The sequence below is a fragment of the Hypanus sabinus genome, chromosome 7 (assembly GCF_030144855.1).
Source record: "Hypanus sabinus isolate sHypSab1 chromosome 7, sHypSab1.hap1, whole genome shotgun sequence".
In the NCBI taxonomy this organism is placed as follows: domain Eukaryota; kingdom Metazoa; phylum Chordata; class Chondrichthyes; order Myliobatiformes; family Dasyatidae; genus Hypanus; species Hypanus sabinus.
In genome coordinates this window covers 90677659-90699672 of record NC_082712.1, presented here as the reverse complement: position 1 = coordinate 90699672, position 22014 = coordinate 90677659, and the positions used below count along the sequence as shown (strand labels likewise).

General features: G+C 45.5%; 1 protein-coding gene across 1 annotated transcript in view; it reads left to right on the top strand.

Annotated features, from left to right (window-relative positions):
• Window positions 1–13118: 13118 nt before the first annotated feature.
• Window positions 13119–22014, top strand: part of LOC132396981 (arrestin red cell-like) — a 100879-nt gene continuing 91983 nt past the window's right edge. Inside the window, 1 exon segment of the mRNA XM_059975151.1 lies at window positions 13119–13198. Within this exon segment, the coding sequence (XP_059831134.1) occupies window positions 13134–13198 (65 nt within the window). The 5' untranslated portion in view covers window positions 13119–13133.

The following is a 22014-nucleotide window of genomic DNA, read 5'->3' as shown; positions in this document are numbered from 1 at the left end:
TATATATTAACACAAAAATAGGTTTGGAAAGGGGTCAACTCACATCGTATGAAAATGTTGAATAAAAGGTCTCCAAGTCTGATCAAATTTAATAGAAAGGTCATATATAACACTTCTGAATTTTTTCTAAGTTTAGACATAACATAGTTTGAGAAAACCAGTGAAATATGGTGGGAGGATTAGTCTCCGTCCAATTCAGCAAAATCGATCTTTTAGCCATTAAAGTAAGAAGTGCAATCATTCGACGTGCTGAGAAGGTTAAGTGCTGTGGGTCTATCATTGATAAACCAAAAATTGCCGTAATAGGATGAGGTTGTAAATCAATATTCAAAACTGTTGAAATGATATCAAAGATGGTTTCTTCCCAATATTTTTTCAAGGCGGAACAGGACCAAAACACGTGAGTTAAAGAGGCAGTCTCAGAATGACACCTGTCACACATTGGACTTGTATGAGAGTAATAGCGAGCTAATTTATCTTTAGACATGTGAGCCCTATGCTCTATTTTAAACTGCATTAGCGAATGTTTAGCACATATAGAGGATGAATTAACTTATTGAAATTTTTTTCCCATTTTTCGGTAGGTAAAGTAAGCTTAAGTTCCCTTTCCCAATCATTTCTAATTTTATTAGATACATCTCAACAAATTTTCATAATTATGTTATAAATAGATGCTATTGCACCTTCCTGCGAAGGATTTAAATCTAAGAATTTTTCCAAATTATCCATAGAGTATATATTCGGGAAAGTAGGAAGGATGGTATTTAAAAAGTTTCTAACTTGTAAATATCTTAAAAAAAAAGAGATCTAGGTAAATTATATTTATTAGATAATTGTTCAAATGACATGAAACAATTATCCAAAAATAAATCGTGAAGTACCTTTAGTTTACCAAATCAAATAGGCTTGATCTATAATAGAAGGATAAAAAAATAGGACTTGCTAGAATAAATTGGTTTAACCCAAAAAATTTCCGAAATTGAAATCATATTTGTAAAGTATGTTTAACTAATGGATTATCTAGTAGTTTATGCAATTTAGAAAGAGCAAAGGGAAGCAAGGTCCACAAAATAGAACCCAATGAAAACACTTTCCTAACTTGTTTGTTCCTATCCCTTTCCAATGCTATGGTAAAGGAAACAGAATTGTGATCACTATCTCAAATGCTCTCCCACTGAGAGACCTGATACCTGACCAGGTTCATTTCCCAATACCAGATCAAGTACAGCCTCTCCTCTTGTAGGCTCATCTACGTATTGTGTCAAGAAACCTTCCCGAACACACCTAACAAACTCCACCCCATCTAAACCCCTCACTCTAGGTACATGCCAATTGATATTTGGGAAATTAAAATCTCCCACCACTACCACCCTGTTATTATTACATCTTTTCCAGAATCTGTCTATCTGCTCCTTGATGTCCCTGTTACTATTGGGTGGTCTATAAAAAACAACGAGTAGAGTTATTGAGTCCTTCCTGTTCCTAACCTCCACCCACAGAGACTCTGTAGACAACCCCTCCATGACTTACTCCTTTTCTGCAGCTGTGACACTATCTGTGATCAACAATGAAAGGTGTTGTGTATTTAATACTTAAGCAATATTTGAGTAATCTTGTGTATATACATATTGGTTGATTAAGCATTCTTCGTTTAAATAATTAATCGTGGCTCTATGTATAAATATATGAACTGCATACATCACGTGATATGTATGCGCCTCGCTTAAAGTAAAGAATGAAGTTAGACTCACATTTTGGACTTCGGTGTCTTCCCCTGAATTAATGCTTTGAAGTTACAAAATATAACAAAAGGAATTAGTTTGGTTATGCATTATTAGGTTAAATATTTTTTTATTTATTAAGGGAGACCATGGAGTAGACCCTTCTGACCCTAGCCTAATCATGGGACAATTTACAATGACTGATTAAACTACCTACTGGTATATCCGGTCACTGGTCCTGTAAAGTGTTGTGCTAACCACTGCTCCACCATGCCACCCAATTAGGGGCAGCACGGTAGCTTAGCGGTTAGCAAGACGCTTTGCTACGCCAGTGACCCGGGTTCAATCCTCGCCGCTTCCCGTAAGGAGTTTGTACCACCTTCCCTTGACCGTGCGGGTGTCCCCTCAGTGCTCCGGTTTCCACCCACAGTCCAAAGACGCAGTGGTTAGGGTTCCTGAGTTGTGGTGATATTACTCTGTTGCCAGCACAATCCTCGGACTGTGGTCGATGATTTCACTGTGTGTGTGACATTGAGCTCATCTTTGGAATAGTGTCATGGTGAGGGGCTCTGCTGCCCTGGGCTAAGCCCTGCCTGTCTGAATGAACTCAGTTGGAGATGCAAGAGATTTTTGTCATTCTGGCCCAACGAGCCCATGCTGACAGTTACACCAATTAACCGGCTAACTAGTTCATTTGTTGTGTGGCGTGTGTGATCATGGTCCTGGCAAATTTTTCTACAGAAGTGGTCTGCCATTGCTGGGCAGTGTCCTGGGATGCGACCGCTGATGCCAGGCAGACAATCTCAGAAGAGTATTGATGAGGCTGGGCTCACCCAGCTTGTAAAGACACTGCTAACCGGGACATCTTTGGAATGTGGGAGGAAACCCAGGGGGCTACTGGGAGAATGTACAAACTCTTTACAGGCAGTAGCGGGAATCGAGCCCGTGTCACTGATGCTACACTACCATACCTGCAGATTCACTTGGCCATCTTGAGATTTGCTGTTGACAAACGTTGTTGGAAATTTTGAGATTTGTGTGTGTTGCTGAATGAACTCTGACTGGAATTCTGTTGCCAAGAGGGAATAGTTCGCTGTCTAGAAATATGAGTCAAATTTATTATCTCTGGCAGCTAATGTGAAATTGGTTGTGTTGCAGGAGCAGTCCAGTGCAAAGACATAATCTATAATGCCTGAAATACGCACACCGTTGCAGAGTGAGGGAGTGTTCACGGGCCATTCAGGAGCCTGATGGCGGGGAAGAAGCTGTTCTGAAAACAGACACATCCAAGGATTCTACACCTCATGTTCTCAGTATTTTTATGAGTTCAGTTTGTGTTCTTCTTCACATAGGTTGCTTGTCAGTCTTGGTTTGGAGTTATAGAAAAGTACAGCATAAATACAGGCCATTCAGTCCATCTAGTCTGCTGAACCATTTAAACTGCCCACTCCCATGGACCATAGCCCTCCATACCCCTACCATCCATGTACCTACCCGAACCTCTTAAATGTTGAAATCGAGCTTGCATGCACCACTTGCGCTGGAAGCTCATTCCACACAACTTTTTTGAGTGAAGAAGTTTCCCCTCAAACTATTTACCTTTCACTCTTAACCCATGACCTCTAGTTGTCATCTCACCCAACCAAAGTGGAAAAGGTCTGCTTGCACTTGCCCCATTGATACCCCTCATAATTTTGTATCTCCATCAAATCTCTTAATCTTTCGTAATTTATTGAGATGCAGAGCGGAATGGGCCTTCCAGCCCTTTGAGCCATGCCATCCAGCAATCCCCTGATTTGATCCTGGCCTAATCACAGACAATTTACAATGACCAATTAACCTCCAACCTTTGAAGCACCCGGAGGAAACCCATGAGGTTACGGGGAGAACGTACAAACTCCTTACAGACAGCAGCGGAATTGAACCCGAGTTGCCAGCACAGTAAAGTGTTGTGCTAACCATTATGCTACTGTATGCTGCCTTTCATTTTCCAAGGAATAAAAATCCTAATCTATTCAATCTTTCCTCTATTACTCAGGTCCTCCAGTCCCGGCAACAGCCTTGTAAACTCTCTCTCTACTCTTTCAAGCTTGTTGACATCTTCCCTGTAGGTAGGTGTCCAAAACTGCATACAATCCTCCAAATCAGATCTCACTGATGTCTTGCACAACATCAATGTAACATCTCATCTCCTGTACTCAGCACTTTGATTTCTGAAGGCCAATGTGTTTAACAAAAAAAGCTTTCTTTACAACGCTCTCTACCTGTGCCTCAATGACTTATGGGGCTCATTTCCTGATTCCTTTGCTCTACCTCACTCTTTAGTGCCCCACCCTTCTTCCATCTGTCTCTCAAAGAGTTTCTTAAATGTCCCTAATGTACCTGCATTTACCTTTATTTAAAAAAAACTATCTCTGAGATATTCTTCTATAATTACTTAAAATAATGCCCTCTTGTATTAGCTGTTTCTGCCCTGGGGAAAAGTCTCTGGCTGTCCACTCTATCTGTGTCTTTTATCATCTTGTACACGTCTATAAGCCAGTTATTGCAACTGAACCCACGTGCACCACTTCCACCAGCAACTTCTTCCAATCTTGCACCACACTCTGAATGAAGTTCCCCTTCAGGTTCCCCTCAAATATTTCACCTCTCCTCCTTAACTTATGACCTCTACTAGTCTCACCAAACCTGACGGGGTGGGGGGGGGGGAGGTGAAAAGCCTGTTTATTTTCACCCTACCTGTGATGATGATGCCTCCTTTGGTCAGGATCAACCATGGATGTGAGGTCCCAGCTGTCTAGATACACAGCCAGGGCAGTACAATATGGAGAGCAAGCTCTCCCTCTCCACGCATCCAATGACCCTAAAGGAACAGCAGAGACTGATACAGTTTTATGCATACAAAATCATAAGGAGTGTAAATAATGTATGCCTTCTGCGCTCCGAGGAATAAAGTCCTAACCAATTCAACCTTTCCCGATAACTTGGCCCTTGTAAGTTTCCTGTGCACTCTTTCGAACCTGTTGATCTCTTTGTAGTTGGATGACAAGATTTGCACCCAATACTCCAAATCTGACATCAGCAATGTGTAACGTGACATCCCAAGTCTTGCATTCGGTGCTCTGATTTCTGAAGAGCAATGTGTTGGAAGCTCCCTTTATGACCACAATAGATGTTAAATCATTGTGAAGGCCAGTGGAGATGACTTCCACCACTGTCCCACTACAACTCTGGTTCCCATTGGCTACTCCACGTATTCATTTTCGTTCGAAATTGGGATGTGGCCATTGGTACTTGGCATGTTTAAAAGTCAATCTCCCATTGGTGGGTTTGAAGTCAAGTACACAATGATACTTGCCTGTGCTGTAGACCGTGAGATATAGAAGCAGAATTAGACTATGTGGCCCTGGAGTCGGTTCTGCCTTTTCTTCATGGCTGATATAATTTCCCTCTCAGAATAAGATGCAGGAGCAGAATTAGGCCATTCAGCCCATGAAATCTATGCTGGTCCATAGAGCATTCATGCTCCCTCACTCATTTTTCCCCTTAGCCATTCTGCTTCACTGGCCCCTCCTGGATTCTAACCGTCATCCACACACACAGGGATAATTTGCAGTGCACAACTAGTCCACTGATCCTGCATCGCACACCGTTGGGATGTGGTAGGTAACTGGGGCACTCAGGAAACCCATGAAATCACAAGGAGAAGGTGCAAGCCCCTCTGTCTCTCTCGGATCGGCAGATTTTTTCCCCTTGAGAACGTTGGTGAATTGGATGGGATTTTATAGCATACTTGTAGTACTGTGGTCACGTCTGCCTCTTCCAAAATTTCCTGTGTTTATTAAAGTACTTTAAATTTTCCAGCTGTCACTGTGGGATTCAAATTTATGTCACTGAGTGAAGATTCTCTGACAGTCCGTCCAGTTTCCACACCCCTACTCTGTGCTTGCTAAAGAATTGGCTCCAGCTTTCTCTGCTCCCTTTTGTACATTGCTGATGACCACAACGATGGGTGGGGGAGATATCGGGCCCTAACTTCAATATGACCGCGCAGTCTGTGAGGAACTTGCTTTAACACTTTCAGAGCTCCAGAGACCTGAGCACGACAGTGTCCCAGCTTTTGTCCTGTGCTTTTGGGAGATCTGCACTCAATGGTCACTTTATTGAGTACAGGAGTGAAGCCTGGTGTGACCTTCTGCTTCCTTAGCCCGTCCACTTTAAGGTTTGACGTGTTGTGCATTCAGAGATGCTCTTCTGCACACCACTGTTATTTGAATGACTTTCGCCTTCCTGTCAGCTTGAACCACTCTCCTCTGACCTCTCTCATTAATGAGGTGTTTTCAGCACAGAACGTCCCCTCACTGCATGTTTTTTTTTATTTTTCGCCATTCTCTGTAAACTCTAGACAGTGTTGTGTGTGAAAATCCCAGGAGATCAGCTGTTTCTGAGATACTCAGACCACCCCATCTGGCACCAACAATCATTCCACAGTTAGTCACTTAGATCACATTTCTTCCCCATTCTGATGTTTGGTCTGGACAACAACTGAACCTCTTGACCATGTCTGCATGCTTTTATGCATTGAGTTGCTGCCACATGATTGGCTGTTGAGACACTTGCATTAACGAGCAGGTGTGCCGAAAGAAAGTGGCCTCTGAATGTACCCCCCAAGTGAGACTGAGCCAATCAGATTTATTGTCCAATTACATGACATGAAATGTATTTTGTTGTGGAAGTGCAGAATGCAAATGCATAAAATTGCAATATATTACAAAATGAGATTGCGCATAACGGTTAGCACAGCGCCTGCATTTCATCTGCAATTCTGCCACTGTCTTTAAGGAGTTTGGGTTTGACCACGTGGTGTTCACCCAGGCATTCCAGATGCCTACCACAGTCAAAGACGTCCGGGTTAGCAGATTAAGTGGCTGCCTGGGTGTAATTGGGCAGCATGGGCTCTTTGGGCTGTGCTGGCTTGTTACTGTGCTGCATCTCAAAATAAAAATCCTCCCAGGAGTTAGAAGAGAGTCAAGGTAATGGCCAAATTGGCAGGCATCCCTGACGATTCTGGTCAGTAATTAAGTTATAGTAAGTGAGTGCCAGTGTTCTTGGACCATTCAGAAATCTGATGGAGATGGGGAAGAAGCTGTTCCTGAATCTTCAAGCTCCTGGGACTTCAGGCTCTGGTACCACCTCCCCGATGATAGTAAAGAGGAGAGGGTGCGTCCCAGGATGGTATCCGGTACTACCTTCCAAGTGGTAGTTGTAAGTGGAGAGTGTGTCCCCGATGGTAGTAATGAGGAGAGGGCGTTCCCGGATGGTAGTAATGAGGAGAGGGCGTTCCCCGATGGTAGTAATGAGGAGGGGGCGTTCCCGGATGGTAGTAATGAGGAGGGGGCGTTCCCGGATGGTAGTAATGAGGAGGGGGCGTTCCCGGATGGTAGTAATGAGGAGGGGGCGTTCCCGGATGGTAGTAATGAGGAGAGGGCGTTCCCGGATGGTAGTAATGAGGAGAGGGCGTTCCCGGATGGTAGTAATGAGGAGAGGGCGTTCCCGGATGGTAGTAATGAGGAGAGGGCGTTCCCGGATGGTAGTAATGAGGAGAGGGCGTTCCCGGATGGTAGTAATGAGGAGAGGGCGTTCCTGGATGGTAGTAATGAGGAGAGGGCGTTCCCGGATGGTGTGGGTCTGCAGTGTTGGATTCCAGCTCTTGAGGGCATCCTTGATGCTGGAGTTGGTCGAGTCTGTGACCCTCTTGTTTTCCTGAGCATCGGGCCCTCCATACCGGGTGGTGATGTAACCAGTCCGAATGGCTCCACCGTATATCCTGCCCGTGTGTAAAATGCCCACACTGTTCATTCGTATAAGGAGGCTACAAAAACCTCGGTGAGAAAGAAACGTTATATTATATGCATATTCTAACTTTATTAGAAGTTTGTGTAGGTTTGGCATGTCACCTAAAACGTTGATAAACTGTAAATGCTCTGTGGAGGGCATGCCAAGGGATGGATACAGCCCAGTCCATCGTGGGCAAAGCCCTCCCCACCACTGAGCATCCATCATCAGGGACCCCCACCGCCCAGGCTATGCTCTCTTCTCGCTGCTTCCATTAGGAAGGAGGGACAAGTGCCTTGGGTCCCACACCACAGGGTTCAGGAACAGTTGTTACCCTGAACCGACATGGACAACTTCACTCACCTCAACTCTGAGCTGATTCCACAACCTACGGACTCACTTTCAAGCACACTGCAACTCACTTTCTCAGTTTTTTTTTGCAAAATTTGTCTCTTTTAGCACATTGGTTGTTTGTCAGTCTTTGTGAGTGGTTATGCATTGTTTGTAAAAGCATTTCTTTGTTCTACTGTGAATGCCCACAAGAACAAATTTACTTTGACATCACTCCCCACCATTGGTAGTATCTACAAGGAGCACTGCCTCCATTAACAAGGATTCCTGCTGTCTGGGCCATGCCATCTCCTGGGAAGATGTGCGTGGTTTCATTGATTCTTTGTTCTACTGTGAATACCTGCAAGCATGCATTTGTTTTCACATTGCTACCCACCATTAGGCATATCTATGATCAAAGTTTCCCATCGTCTGGGCCATGCCATCTACTGGGAAGATGGACACGGTTGTTCCATCAGCCCCGCCACCATTCTGCCCCACTCCGGACTGCGGTTTTTCTGCCCTCTTGACCGTCTGACCCATGTTAATTGTTCTGTCGATGGGACTGCCTTGCCTTCATTGACTGACACCCAGGAGCCTAGACTCCGTGCTGTAACGCTGGCCGTTGCCGATAACTCACACTCGCCCGTCACTCGCACATTATTTACCTATGCCCAGCTCGCCACCAAAGAACTCTGAAGTTTGAACAAAGGAAGTGCCATTTTCACACAGAAATTGACAGGTTGGGTACAGATCATTTATCCAATAGAAACTGTGCACACTTCCCAACATTTGCATATTTCCTGCACTTCCTGCTGCTTCAGTAATCGAAGACCCAGATATTTTACTCTCCTCCCCTTCCCACTGGACAGGAGATACAGAAGCCTGAAAGCCCGTACCAGCAGACTGAACGACAGCTTCATCTGAATATTATCAGACTCCTGAATGAACCCCTTATATTGATAAGATGGACACTTGGCCTCCCAGTCCACTTCGTTATGATCTTGCACTTTGTCATTTACCTGTTCTGCACTCTCTCTGTAGATGTGACACTCTGTTCTGCATTGGTGTTGTCTTACCTTGTCCTACCTCAGTGCACTGTGTAATGATTTGATCTGTATGAACAGTGTGCAAGACAAGCTTTTCACTGAATATGACATATTATATATATCATACTACATATGACAATAATAAACCAAAACAGCATATAGTGGATTCTGGTTAACTGGGCTGTCGGTTAATCAAAGCAGCCACTTCTTTGGTCACAAATGAGGAAATCTGCAGATGCTGGAAATCTCAGCAACACATACACAATATGCTGGAGGAATTCAGCAGGCCGGGCAATGTCTATGGGGGAAAAAAGTAGAGTTTACATTTCAGTCTGAGACCCTTTGGCAGGACGTCTATGGAAGAAATTACAGTTGATGTCTCGGCCTGAAACGTCTTCTGTACTTTTTTTCCATAGATGCTGCCTAGTCTGTGGAGTTCCTCCAGCATTTTGCGAGCCACTTGCAGAGGACAACTCTTAAAGAACAATAAGTAATCGAAAAAAATAGCTGAGGTTCCCATTGTTTATTTGGGACACTGCCGTTTAATTGGGACAGGAGTCTTGCCGAACAGTTTGTAACTCATGTCAGTCACACACACCTGTGTGGTTGTTAAGACACTATTACCATACTTGGAATGAACAGATTTTAAGTGGTGTCACTTGCGTATCTGTGCTCAAAAAGCAGCAATTTTTGTCACTGATAGTTGACGAGAAATAAGCAGTAAGATAGCTCAGAACTGCTCTGCTCATAGCGGTTTCAGGCTCTGAGATGCCAGAAATGGCCGTGAGTGAAAATGAAGCAATTTCACAACTTCGTTAGGAACTACGCAGAATTTGAAGGTATCGTCAATCATCTTGAATGTTACAATGAAAATAATGATTTGGAGGATGCAATCATTGAAAGCATTGTAAGAATTATCTGCACTAGGTATCTGTGCTGATTTTGTTCATTTTCAGTCAATCGGAAGAGCATGGATGAACAAAAGTACACTGGATGAATTCCTCCATTGATAACTATTAGGAACTAATACAGTTTTATAGTACTGTTGTAGTTTTATAATGTATGATTTAATCTGTATTTTCTTTAAATATATAATTTGTTACTTAGTGCAAAGGCAATTTGTCTGTCTTATATCTTTTTAACTATTGAATAATTGGAACAGATGCTTAATTTGGGCCAAAATGTATGAGTCCCAATGTGCCCCAATTAACCAGCATTCAGTGTACGTATTTCAGGAATTAATAACCAATTAAAGCTGTGCTAAGGGCCAGTAATTCTTGAGAATCAGTGAAATCACTGTCCAATAGTAAGTGTTGCCCTAGAGTCCTTTGTTTGCATCTTCATCTTGCCTTGGTAATTTTGGTGACCTTGCGTCCCAGGTTTGATCAGGAAGGCTGTGCAGAGGAGTTCGGCTTCCAAAGACTGTTCAGCCTGGGTAACTGCCAACTCTGTCGGCGCGGTCTCAGTCAGCTTGTCATCCTGACTCTCACCTTATGGAGCCTTCACGTGCTCCATGATCCGACGCAGTCTGGGGTACTGTGTCGCTGGCCGGTGAGGGTGAAACCCACATGCTGGTGTGTGTGCTGGATGTGCACTTGTTAAACAACAGTATAAGCAATTTTCCCCATTGTTAGGACTGCCACGTTTCTTTGGTTTTAAGTAAAAGACTGAAAGGTAAACACAAGCCTGCTTTAGGTCCAGTACAATCGTGCTAAGACTGGATCACAGTTGGGGCATCAGAAGATTATATTTGATGCTGCTTGTTCACCTGACTACAGAGGTGGGAGTCCACTTGCGGCCGACTGGTCTCTGGGATGTCTGGTACATGGAGGGGCATGATCCCTCGAAGTGATGGCTGGAACTGCAGTAGGAGCTCCCAGTTTGTCGATGGCCGATGTGGAGATTGAGGGGAGTCACGAGTCCAGGAACTGTTCGTATTGGTCAGACAGCATTTGAAGTCTGTGAGCAGTTTTGGGCCCCTTATCTGAGAAAAGGATGTGCTGGCATTGGAGAGGGTTCGTGAGGATGATCGTGCGAATGAAGGGATTAATGTGTGAGGAGTGTTTGATGACTCTGGGCCTGTACTCACTGGTGTTTAGAAGAATGGGAGGTAGTCGCACTGAAACCTGTTAAGTTCTTGATTAGTAAGTGCCTCAGCGATTACAGGGAGAAGGCAAGAGAATGAGGTTGAAAGGGAAAATCAATGAGCCACGATTGAATGGTGGAGCAGGTTTGACTGCCGATTGGCTGGAATTTGTTCCTACGTTTATTGTCCTCGAGTCTGCTGGTCCATATTTTGGGGTTTGTATCTTCTGTGCTGTAGGAGGGGGGATGAATGGAGAATATCCGGAGCAGTTGGGGTCTTTGATTTTATTGACCATTTCACTGAGGCAGTGAGAGGTGTACAGTGAGCCTTTCGAATGGGAGGATGGTTTCTGTGACGTGCTGAGCTGTGTCGGGGAGAGTGTGTGTTCGGGTCGAGGTGTAGACAGAGTCAACGGAGGGGAGGATGGTTTCTGTGACGTGCTGAGCTGTGTCGGGGAGAGTGTGTGTTCGGGTCGAGGTGTAGACAGAGTCGATGGAGCTCTGCCAACAACTCTGTATTGCCTTTTTAACTATGTTAATATCCTATTTGGTTCTCTACTTACTGTTCTAGTTTGACAAATATAACAAGAGGCAGATCTTTCTGTTACACAGCCAACCGTCCCTGCCCTCTGTTTAAGCAAGTCTGCTAATCAACTCTTGTCTTGATACCTGGCCGCAAGGTTTGGATACGGAAAGGTAAACTGGTGAAACTTGTCATTTCTGGGTCCAGCTGTCATTGGAGCTTAACCCTTCTGAGTCTAGCTCTTGTCGGAGCTTAACTCTTGCCTGCAGGACCTTTGCAGATCAGGTAGCATCTGTAGAGGCAAGGTGGTGGTCAATACAGAGTCAAAAAATTTGCCTCAAAACCGGACGGCAGAACCTGAGAGAGGGTCGTACAGAACTATTTTTACACGGAGGTGGGAGTTTGGAATATACCACCAGGGGTGGTGGTAGAGGCTGAGACATAACATTTAAGGGACTCTTGGGCAAATGGATGAGAGAAAAATGGAGGGTTATCCAGTGGAACAGACTCAGTGGGCTGAATGGCCTAATTCTGCCCCAGTGTCTGATGGACAAACAAAACTAATCACTGTATCTTGGTACATGTAACAATGCTGATACCGTTACCCAGAGAGACAAGAGCTGAGGTCACCGATTATATTCAAATCTGTGTTTGAAATGTTTTGGCATTCTCCCGTGTACAGTGAAAAGCTGCTTTGCATGCCTTCCGCGTAGATCGTTTCCTCACATCAGTACATCGCGGTAGTACAAAGGGAAGGCAGTAACAATGCAGAATAAAGTGTTCCCGTTACGGTGAAAATGCAGAAGGCTGGAGCTTGGAGGATTGTCTGTGTGTGTGTGTCTGTCTGTGCATGTGTCCACGTCTGTGTGTGTGTGTGTGGGGAACAGGGCGTGTTTTCACTGTTGCTTGTTGTGCTCTGTGTTGTCCTCCCGAGCACTGTAGGCATGAATGGGCGTCACGTGCTGGCTCCCCCCCCCCCCCCCCCCCCCACATCAGCACATCCTTTGGTAGGTATGTTTGTTGTTAAAATGGTAAAAGCATCTGAAACTGTTCAGTACAGGTGGCACGGTAACACGGGGGTTAGCACAACGCTTCACAGTTCTTGGGGCAGTGTGGGTTTCCTCCGGATGCTCCGGATTTCTTCCCCAGTCCAGAGACGTTAATTGGTCATTGTAAACTGTCCAGTGATTAGGTCGTCGGGTTGCTGGACGGCACGGCTCGGAGGGCTAGAAGGGCCTATTCTGCACTCTATCTCAATAAGTGAAGTCCAAGGCCACGACGAGTTAGACTGTGAGGTCAAGAGTCTGTCTTTGATTCCTAGGCAAGATTGGTTTTGTTGAATGGAGGGGCGGAATTTCTGACTGTGTCCTGCCCTGCACCCAGTGACTTTGAACTTTCCATATCCACACCTCTCGCCTGTCTCGAGATGCAAAGCAGATTAGCTTGCTGATCAGATCTCGAGAGCACTTCCTGTGTGTGCATGTGTGTGTGTGGATACGATCACTGCCCTACACTACCCGACAGCCCGTGCAGAGTGAGCGCCGTGCCTGGCCTTTGGGGTGGGGACCATCTGATCGGCGAGGGAGAAGCATGTCTGATCTCCTGAGTGCAGACCTCCGAGAGGATGCCTCCGGCGCACGACCTCGCCACAGGAAGTATGTTCCTTTTGTGTTTTAAATTTCAGAGTTTGTGGTCTCGCGTGCTGAGTTTGAGCCTCGCTCAGTGTGAGAACCACAGGCTGAGCATTAGGCCTCACCATACAAATGTTCCCCTTGGAGCACTGGAGCCCATAATGTCGAGTTGTCGAGGGGCTTCACGTTTGTACAGGACCCATAGTCTGCGACCAGAGGGCTGAGCCTCAGCATTCAGGGATGTCTTATTTAGAACAGAGATGAGGACTGGTTTATATAACCAGAGTGGTGAATCTGCAGAACTTGTTGCCACAGGTGGATGTGGACGCCAGCTCGTTGGGTGTATTTAAAGTGAAGGTTGATTGGTTCTTGATTCGTAAGGGGAGAAGGCAGGAGAAATGGGATTGAGAGGGAAAATAAATCAGCCATGATGGAATAGCAGAACAGACCCGATAAGGTGAGTGACTTAATTCAGCTCTCAAGTCTTGTTCTCCACTGGATGATCCTTCTGTCTCACTGTTCCAATTGTGGGGTGGCAGGGTGAACTTTGTTCCATTTTCCACTCCTGCCCTGGACTGCACTCCTCTCCGTCTACTTGAGTCCTTTTGGGGGTGGGGGGGTGGGGAGAGAACAAGGTGGGGGAAGGGAAGGAAACAGCAAAGGACTTGCCCCTCTCAGCTTAAATCAGGGTACCCAACTTCTCTTAACACCCCTAACGAAGGGTTGGGAACCCTTGTCTAAAATGTGTGCCCTCTTGTTATTGCCATCAGGGAAGGAGGTACAGGAGCCTGACTGGAACCCCTGCTCCATGTTGGAACAGCTTCTCACCTCCGCTGTCAAATTTCTGAACGGGCCATGAACTCCAACTGATTTTTCCCAGAGTGGGTTGTTCATGGGCAGCATGAACTCTATGGGCAGAAGGGTCTCCATATGTTCTGTGGCCCAATGAGAAAATGAAACAGTGCAGCTAAGGAAGAGACCTTTCAGCCCATGATGTCTGTGTGGGGTTGGGTGCCAGGGATGATGGTGGAAGCAGATACAACAGCTGGGTGTAAGAGGTGGTTAGACAGGAAATGGTGTGATACGGACCACGAGTGCGCAGAAGAATTTTACTTCCAATTTGGCATCGTGTTCAGCATCTACGGACAGGAATAAACAGTCAATGTTTCAGGCTCAGATGTGAAGTGTCTCAGCCTGAAACATCAACTGTTTATTCCCCTCCATAGATGCTGCCTGATCTGCTGAGGTCCTCCAGAACTTTGTGTGTGTGTTGCCCTTAAATAATGTTGAATGGGTCTGTGGACCCGAGTCTGTCTGTGTGTTCGGAAGTTGATTTGTGCCCTGCTTCATCGCTTATCATTTTAACACGCACTTCACTTTGTAAATGGACTTCTTTACCCGTCGTATTGTCTTTGTCTCAGTTTCTGCCAAGGGTGGTTTATCATGGCAAAGCAATTTGTCAAATTGAGTCTTTTGTGATGTGCACAGGTACGGTGAGGCACAGGTACAATGAAGTACCTACTTGTAGCACCATTTCAAAGTACACTCAGGGGCCGCTTCATTAGGTAGACCGCTAAACTTTGTTAATGCAAAATATCTTAACGGCCAATCATGTGGCAGCAACTCTGCAGAAGAACATGCAGACATGGTCATAAGGTGCAGTCCAACATCAGAATGGGGAATAAATTTGATCTAAGTGATTGACCTTGGAATGATTGTTGGTGCCAGACGGGGTGGTTTGAGTATCTCAAACTGCTGACCTTATTGGATTTTCACACACAGCAATCTCCAGTGTTTACAGAGAATACTGCAAAAAAAACCAATAATGTTCAGTGAGCAGCAATACTGTGAGTAAAGAGCTCTGATGATGAAAGAGGTCAGAGGAGAACGGCCATACTGGTTCAAGCTAACAAGAAGGTGACAGTAACTCAAATAACCACATGTTACAGCATTGATATTCAGCAGAGCATCTCTGAATGCATACCACATCAAAGTTTGAAGTGGATGGGCTACAGCAACTGAAGACCACAAATGTACACCAGTGGCCACGTTATCAGGTACAGGAGGTACATCGTAAATTGGCCACTTGGTATATATTATACCATACAGTGAAAAAGATACTGTGCATAAGCAAATCTTAGTGGAAAAAACAGTGACAGGTCCATATAGTGTAAGAGGTGGTTAGTAGTGTTTGTCAAACAGCTTTTCGTTGTCTTATAACAAATAATTAACTCGGAATGGATCGATCATGAGCACATTTATTTTACTTGCTGCAAGGGAAGACTAGCACCACGCAAGTCCTGGTGAGGGCTACGAAACATAGTACTCCCTTGTACCCAGATGTTACCTACCTCTGTCAGCTTAAGGACGAGGTGCATTCTGTTCATCTGCTAAATTAGAGTACTTGGTGTTCTTCCAGTAACCAAATTCACTTGGCTTTATGCTTGAGGTCATTGTCTAGCTGGAAAACAAATGATATCCCAAGTCACAGTTCTCTTCTGGTTTTCCTGCAGGATTTCCTTGTACTTTGCTGCATTCATTTTACCCTCTTCCTTCACAAGTCTTCCAGGGCCTGCTGCAGTGAAGCAGCCCCTCAGCGTGATGCAGCCACCACCATGCTTCACGGTGGGGATGGTGTGTTTTTGATGATGTGCAGTGTTTGGCTTACGTCAAACATAGTGTTTAGTCTGATGGCCAAAAATCTCCCACATGCTTTCTGGCAAACTCCAGCTGAGATTTCATGCGAGTTTTATTCAAAGAAGGCTTCCTCTTTGCCACTCTCCCATAAAGCTGTGACTGGTGAAGCACCCGGGCAACAGTTGTTGTGTGCGCAGTCTCTCCCATCTCGGACACTGGAGCTTGTAACTCCTCCAGAGTTGTCATGGGTCTCTAGGTGGCCTCCCTCACTACTCCCCTTCTTGCACTGTCACTCAGATTTTGAGGACTGCTTGCTCTAGGCAGATTTACACCATTTCTTGATGGTCGACTTAACTGTACTCCAAGGGACTTGGAAATTTTCTTGTATTCATCTCCTGACTTGTGCTTTTCAATAACTTTTTCGCAGAGTTGCTTGGAGTGTTCTTTTGTCTTCATGGTGTAGTTTTTGCCAGGATACTGACTCACCAGCAGTTCGACCTTCCAGACGAAGGTTATTTTTAAGACAATTGAAATGCCTTGACTACACACAGGTGATCTCTATTCAACTAACTACATGACTTCTAAAGTCAATTGGCTGCACCAATGATGATTTGGTATGTCATCGTAAATGGGATGAATACTTATACTGTACAATTGATTACCTTGTTTTGTAAATTTGTAATTAATTTAGATCACTTTGTAGAAATTTGTTTTCACTTTGACATGAGCATCTCTATCTGTTGATCGGTGTCAAAAAAAGCCAAATTAAATCCACTGTGATTCAATGTTGTAAAACAATAAAACATGAAAACTTCTGGGGGGCGGGGTGAACACTTTTTATAGGCCCTGTATATGTATACTGTTACTGTACTTTACTGATATTCTGTTAGTGTTGGTTGGGGGGGTTGTGTCAGGGGCAGTGTGACGTAGATGCAGGCTGCAGATGGTGCTCCCCCCACCCCCCCATGTCCGATCAGCTGATGTCACAAGTTTTGGTTGTTTTGTGATTATGATGCCATTTGCAGTTGCCTTCTTGTGTGCCTTGTGCAGTGTACGATGCTTGGCTGTGTTCATATATGGTTGGCTGATAATTAAAATTGAATTGAGCACGATTAGCATTCTGGTATAATACAGGTTTCATTTTGTTATGGACAAAAATGCCGGTTTTGTTATGATGAGGAGTGCCTGTTCGCATGTTCTCCTGCTGAGGTGTCGAGCAAGTTTGCTCAAGAATGTGATGGTTGTAGTTGTGTTTGTCGGAGTGCTATTCACCAGTCTGTGATGAAGTGCAATGACTTGATGCTTGTTTATCTCATTTGAAGCTTATCTCGTTAAGCAGTTTAGCCAGCGGATGTTGCAGAGATCCTAAGCTCCTTAGGAAATGATAAGCACTGTCTCTTGCATAACAGTATGTGATGTTCAAGAGAGCTGGCCAGGGCAGGTGACTTGTGAGGGTGCCCACCCCACTGTCCTGATCTCACCAGGTCACCATAGACACATTGATGCCGTGATTGAATGGCGGAGCAGAGCAGATAAGCCAAATGGCCTTATTTATTGATTGACTGAGATGCAGCACGGAATAGGTCCTCTTGGCGCTTTGAGCTGTATCACACGGCAATCCCCCAATTTAATCCTAGTCTGATCACGGGACAGTTTATAATAACCAATGTTTGGACTCCGGGAGGAGACCCTCATGGTCACAGGGGGAATGTGTGGGAATTGAACCTGGGTAGCTGGTTCTGTAAAGCGTTGCGCTCACCACTACGCTACTGGGCCGCCCTTATTCTGTTCTTTTCCAGCATCCACTTCTGCTGGACCACTCCGGTGTGAAACAGGCCCTTCCACTCAACTCGACCATGCGGTCCAGGATGCCCATCCAAACTAGTCCAAGCTGGCAGGATTTGGCCTGTGATGCTCTAAACCTTTCCTGCCCACGGAGATTGCGTGGGTTTCTACCAATTGCTCTGGTTTCCTCCCACATCACAAAGCTGTACCGGTTAGTTATGGGCATGCTAAGTTGACACCAGAAGCATGGCGACACTCGTGGCTGCAACCCCCCCCCCCCCCCCACCTCACCCCAGCACAACCCGTGGACTGCGTTGGGCGCTGATGCAAATGGCAACTCTGCTTGGTTAGTTTTCACGATGCGTAGAGCTGTGTCAACAATCCTCCGCGGTTTCTTGCACTCACCAAGGGCAGTTGCTGTATAAAGCTGTTATGCATCCAGGCAGAATAATTTCCATAATGCATCAATTAAAAGTTAGTAAGGGTTGATGGGGATATGCCAAATTTCTTTTGCCTCCTGAGGAATTCAAGGCAATGGTGAACTTTCTTGGCTGTGATGTCAATGTGGTTTCGACTGGGATAAGTTAATAGTGATGTTCATACCCAGGGTCTTGAAGCTCTTAACTCCCTCAAACTCAATACCATTGAGGTACAGTACTGTGTAAAAGTCTTGGACACATAACCGTAACTAGGGTGCACAAATCCTTTGCACAGTACTGTGGTAATTTTATGTATTGCACTGTCCTGCTACCGCACAAAAAATATGACGTGACTGATGGCAAACCTGATATGGGTCTCTTTTGTGGACTGAGTGATAAGGGGGGAGGGAGCAGGAAGCACCAGAGAGATGTTCTGTAATGATCAATAAACCAATTGTTTGGAATCAAATTACCTTGCCTGGGGTCTCAGGGTGTCTCTGCACCAACTCCCCCCACACACACACACTTCTGGCACTTCTCTGCCACCAGTCCCACACCCCTCCTGTGGCGCTCCACACTCGCCATTCCCAACATCCTTTGCTCCCACCAGATTTACAAACCCTCGGTCCACTCCACGTTAACAAAACGCAGTACTGTGCACTGCACCCCCTACTTGCCCCAATGTCAGTGGCCAACTCTTTATCTGGCATTGAGGAGAATGTTAATATGACACCATGTTACTAAGCTTTCTATCAATGATTAAAGTGACCATTCTCCACATCGCTTCCTCTAGTGATTACATACACCCTTGGAATTCACCAACATTGCAAGGATTGAGGTTGGAGCAACACACATCTGCAGATTTTCTCTTGTAAAGGAATGAGGTTCTATCCTGCCCCACCTCTCCCTAAACTCGAGTCCTTTCGACCTGCCAATATTCATGTAAATCTTCCTCACTTTCATTCCCGCTTAATAAAATCTTTTCAATAACATATGGGGAGGGCGTGGGGGCTGCAGAAAATTGAGAACTCAGTCAGCTCCATCATGGCACTCACCTTCCCAGCACCCAGGACATCTTCAAGGAGCAATGCCCCAAAAAGGCAGTATTCATCACTAAGGACCTCCACCCAGGTCATGCCTTGTTCTCATTGCTACCATCAGGGAGGAGGTACAGAAGCCTGAAGACACACACTGTGATTCAGGAACAGCTTCTTCCCCTCTACCATCTGATTTCTGAATGGATATTGAACCCATGAAAACTACCTCACTACTTTTTTATTTCTGTTTTTTGGACTACTTGTTTAATGTAATCTTAAAAAAATATGTACTTATTGTAATTTAGTTATTATGTATTGAAATGTTCTGCTGAGTCATAATGCATTTCAAGACACATGCCTGTGATATTAAACCTGATTATGATCATGTGACCCAAAGTGTACACAATACTCAAAGCACATGCTCACTAACATTTTTTACGACTGCACATAATGTCCCAGGTTCTGCACTCGGTGCCCTGAACAATGAAGGCCAGTGTGGCAAACCTTCCTAGCCGTCCTGTCTACCTATGATGGTACCTTTAGCAAATCAGATATCAGGACCCTCTTCCACAGCACTCCCTAGGGTCCTGCTGTTCTCTGTGTAAGTCCTGCCCTGGTTGACTGCCAGATCTGCCTTATAGGAAGGGTGCTGACACGGCCTTCTGACAGCCGGTTATCTCAGGAGGAAGGAAGAGGTGGGGGCTGGCACTGTGTCTGCCTTGAAGTGTTACTCAGCCCTGTGAGATGGGGTTCCACTTTGCAATAAGAACACTCTGACCACAGGGCGGGGTTTTGTGCTTTCTGTCTGGCCTGGGAAAGGCACCGCTCTGAGTCCCTGTGAAGGCCGAGGCTCTTGGCCAGAACAGAGTTAGGTCTGGCCCCCTAAAGGGAGCGACTAAACCTCCAGACGCAAAGCCTGATGTCGGAATCAGGCTATCAAGGGCCCAGGGTAGGATGTGAAGCCTTGTGGCCCTGGGTACTGAAAGAGTCTCAGTGGATCCCATCCCTCTGCCGAGACGTTAAACCATGACCCTCTCTGACTGGGGGTGTTGGTTTCAGCTGCAATCCGATTCGTTCTCCTCTTGTTGCCGTGGCAACTGCTCGTGCAAAGGCCCGCCAGAGACTGAGGCGCTGTGTGGTGGTGAAGTTGTGAACGGTGCTATGTAGATTCGGCACGTGGTCCAGAAGCTCAGACTAATCTCCACGGACGCAAAGGGGAGAGTATCCATCATGGCCTGGTATGGAAACACTGATGCTCAGGGATAGTGGTTCCATGTGCCCATGGCCACACCCTGAGTTTTGAGAAAGTGGGGGTTAGCCAAATTGTTGTGTGTGAGAGCATGGTGGTGGAGTGGATCTGGTTAGGCCTGTGCTCTAGAAAGAAGCAGAGAGGTTTGAGGCCTTCCTGATGGGGAATAAAAGTGTATAGGAACTGGATGTCCTTGGTGAAAATGAGGTGGTCAGGGCCAGGGAACTGGAAGTGATTGGAGAGGTCGAGAACAGGTGAAGTGCCATTGATGCAGTGGGGAAGGGGGTGAACCAAGGTGGGGATATGAACATGAGTGAGGCAGGAGCAGGCAGAAACAGTGGGCCTAACTGGGCATACAAAATCCTGGAGAAACTCAGCAGGTCAGAGAGCATCTAAAGAAATGAATAAACAGTCAACATTTTGACCCTTCATCAGGACTCCGATCTTGGCCCAAGATATCAACTGCTAATGTCAGACATCCCACCTCTCCTGGAAGTTCCGGGATGCTCCTACATTTGATAGCGGCTCGCAAATTTCTTTGGTGTAGTCTGGGGTGAAGTGTCCAAAAAAATAAAATATAAAGCGCACTTCACCCCAGACTACACCAAAGTGTAACCCTGCCTAACAGGGGTCAAAAATAATGACAGTGTTGCTCGCTGCATTCTTTGCAACAGTGATTTTTCTATTGCCCAGGGTGGGTTAAAATGTGAAAGACACATTGAGGCGAGTTTAACGGGTGTCATTCGTTCATTAGCATAGCTAACATTATTTAAACCAGCTGGCTAGCTGCTAAGGAGCCACTCTACTGCAGACATCCCACCTCTCCCGGGAGTCTCCCGCAAATTGACGGTACTACCTCCCTGAAATGAGTTTTTGCAGGGTGGGATGTCTGTAATGTGTTGCTCTGGATCTCCAGCATCTGCTGAAAATCTTATGCTTATGGCCTAACCGGACTGTCAGGCTTATGGTAGGAGCCCAGTTTATCACAGGCTGAGCCCCCGCCGCTAGTGAGCACCTCTACGAGGATGTGAGAAAACTTCATGCATCATCAGAGACCTCAGCATCCAGGACACGTTTTCTTGTCAGGAAGGAGGGACAGGAGCATTCAGTCCCACGTGACAGGTTCAGGAGCAGTTATTATCCTTGAACCATGAGGCTCCTGAGTCGGCACAGATAACATCACTTACCTCAACCCTGAACTGACTTGTGCGGTCCACACACTCACTTTTAACAGCTCATGTTCTGAGAATTATTTTTTTTTTTAACTTACAGAATTGGCCTTTTTCACATTGGTTGTTAATCAGTCTTTGCGTGATCATTTTTAATTTAGTAAAATTCTATTTGCCTATTAAATACGTGAAAGGAATTGAATTTCAAGGTAGAATATGGTAACGCTGTTTGATGATAAACTTCCTTTGAATGTAAATGAAAAACCCTGCCTGTCTCCTGGGAATGGTTTCTGCCCTGATCCTGTCAGTCCCACGGTGGCACCTGAGGCTAATTGGAGACCCTTCCTCGGAGAGGATGGCTCTGTTTACGCCGGGTTTTCCTGCCTTTCGACTGCAACATTCCTCTGCCACTTCAGGGCCCAGAATTCCCAAGGGTCTTGAGTAGTTTCCTTGGATCTCCCTGGAAAGAAGGCACAACCCAGCTGTACGCCTATAAGAATTTGAGAAGATTCAGTACTTCAAAATTCAAAGTAAATTGATTATC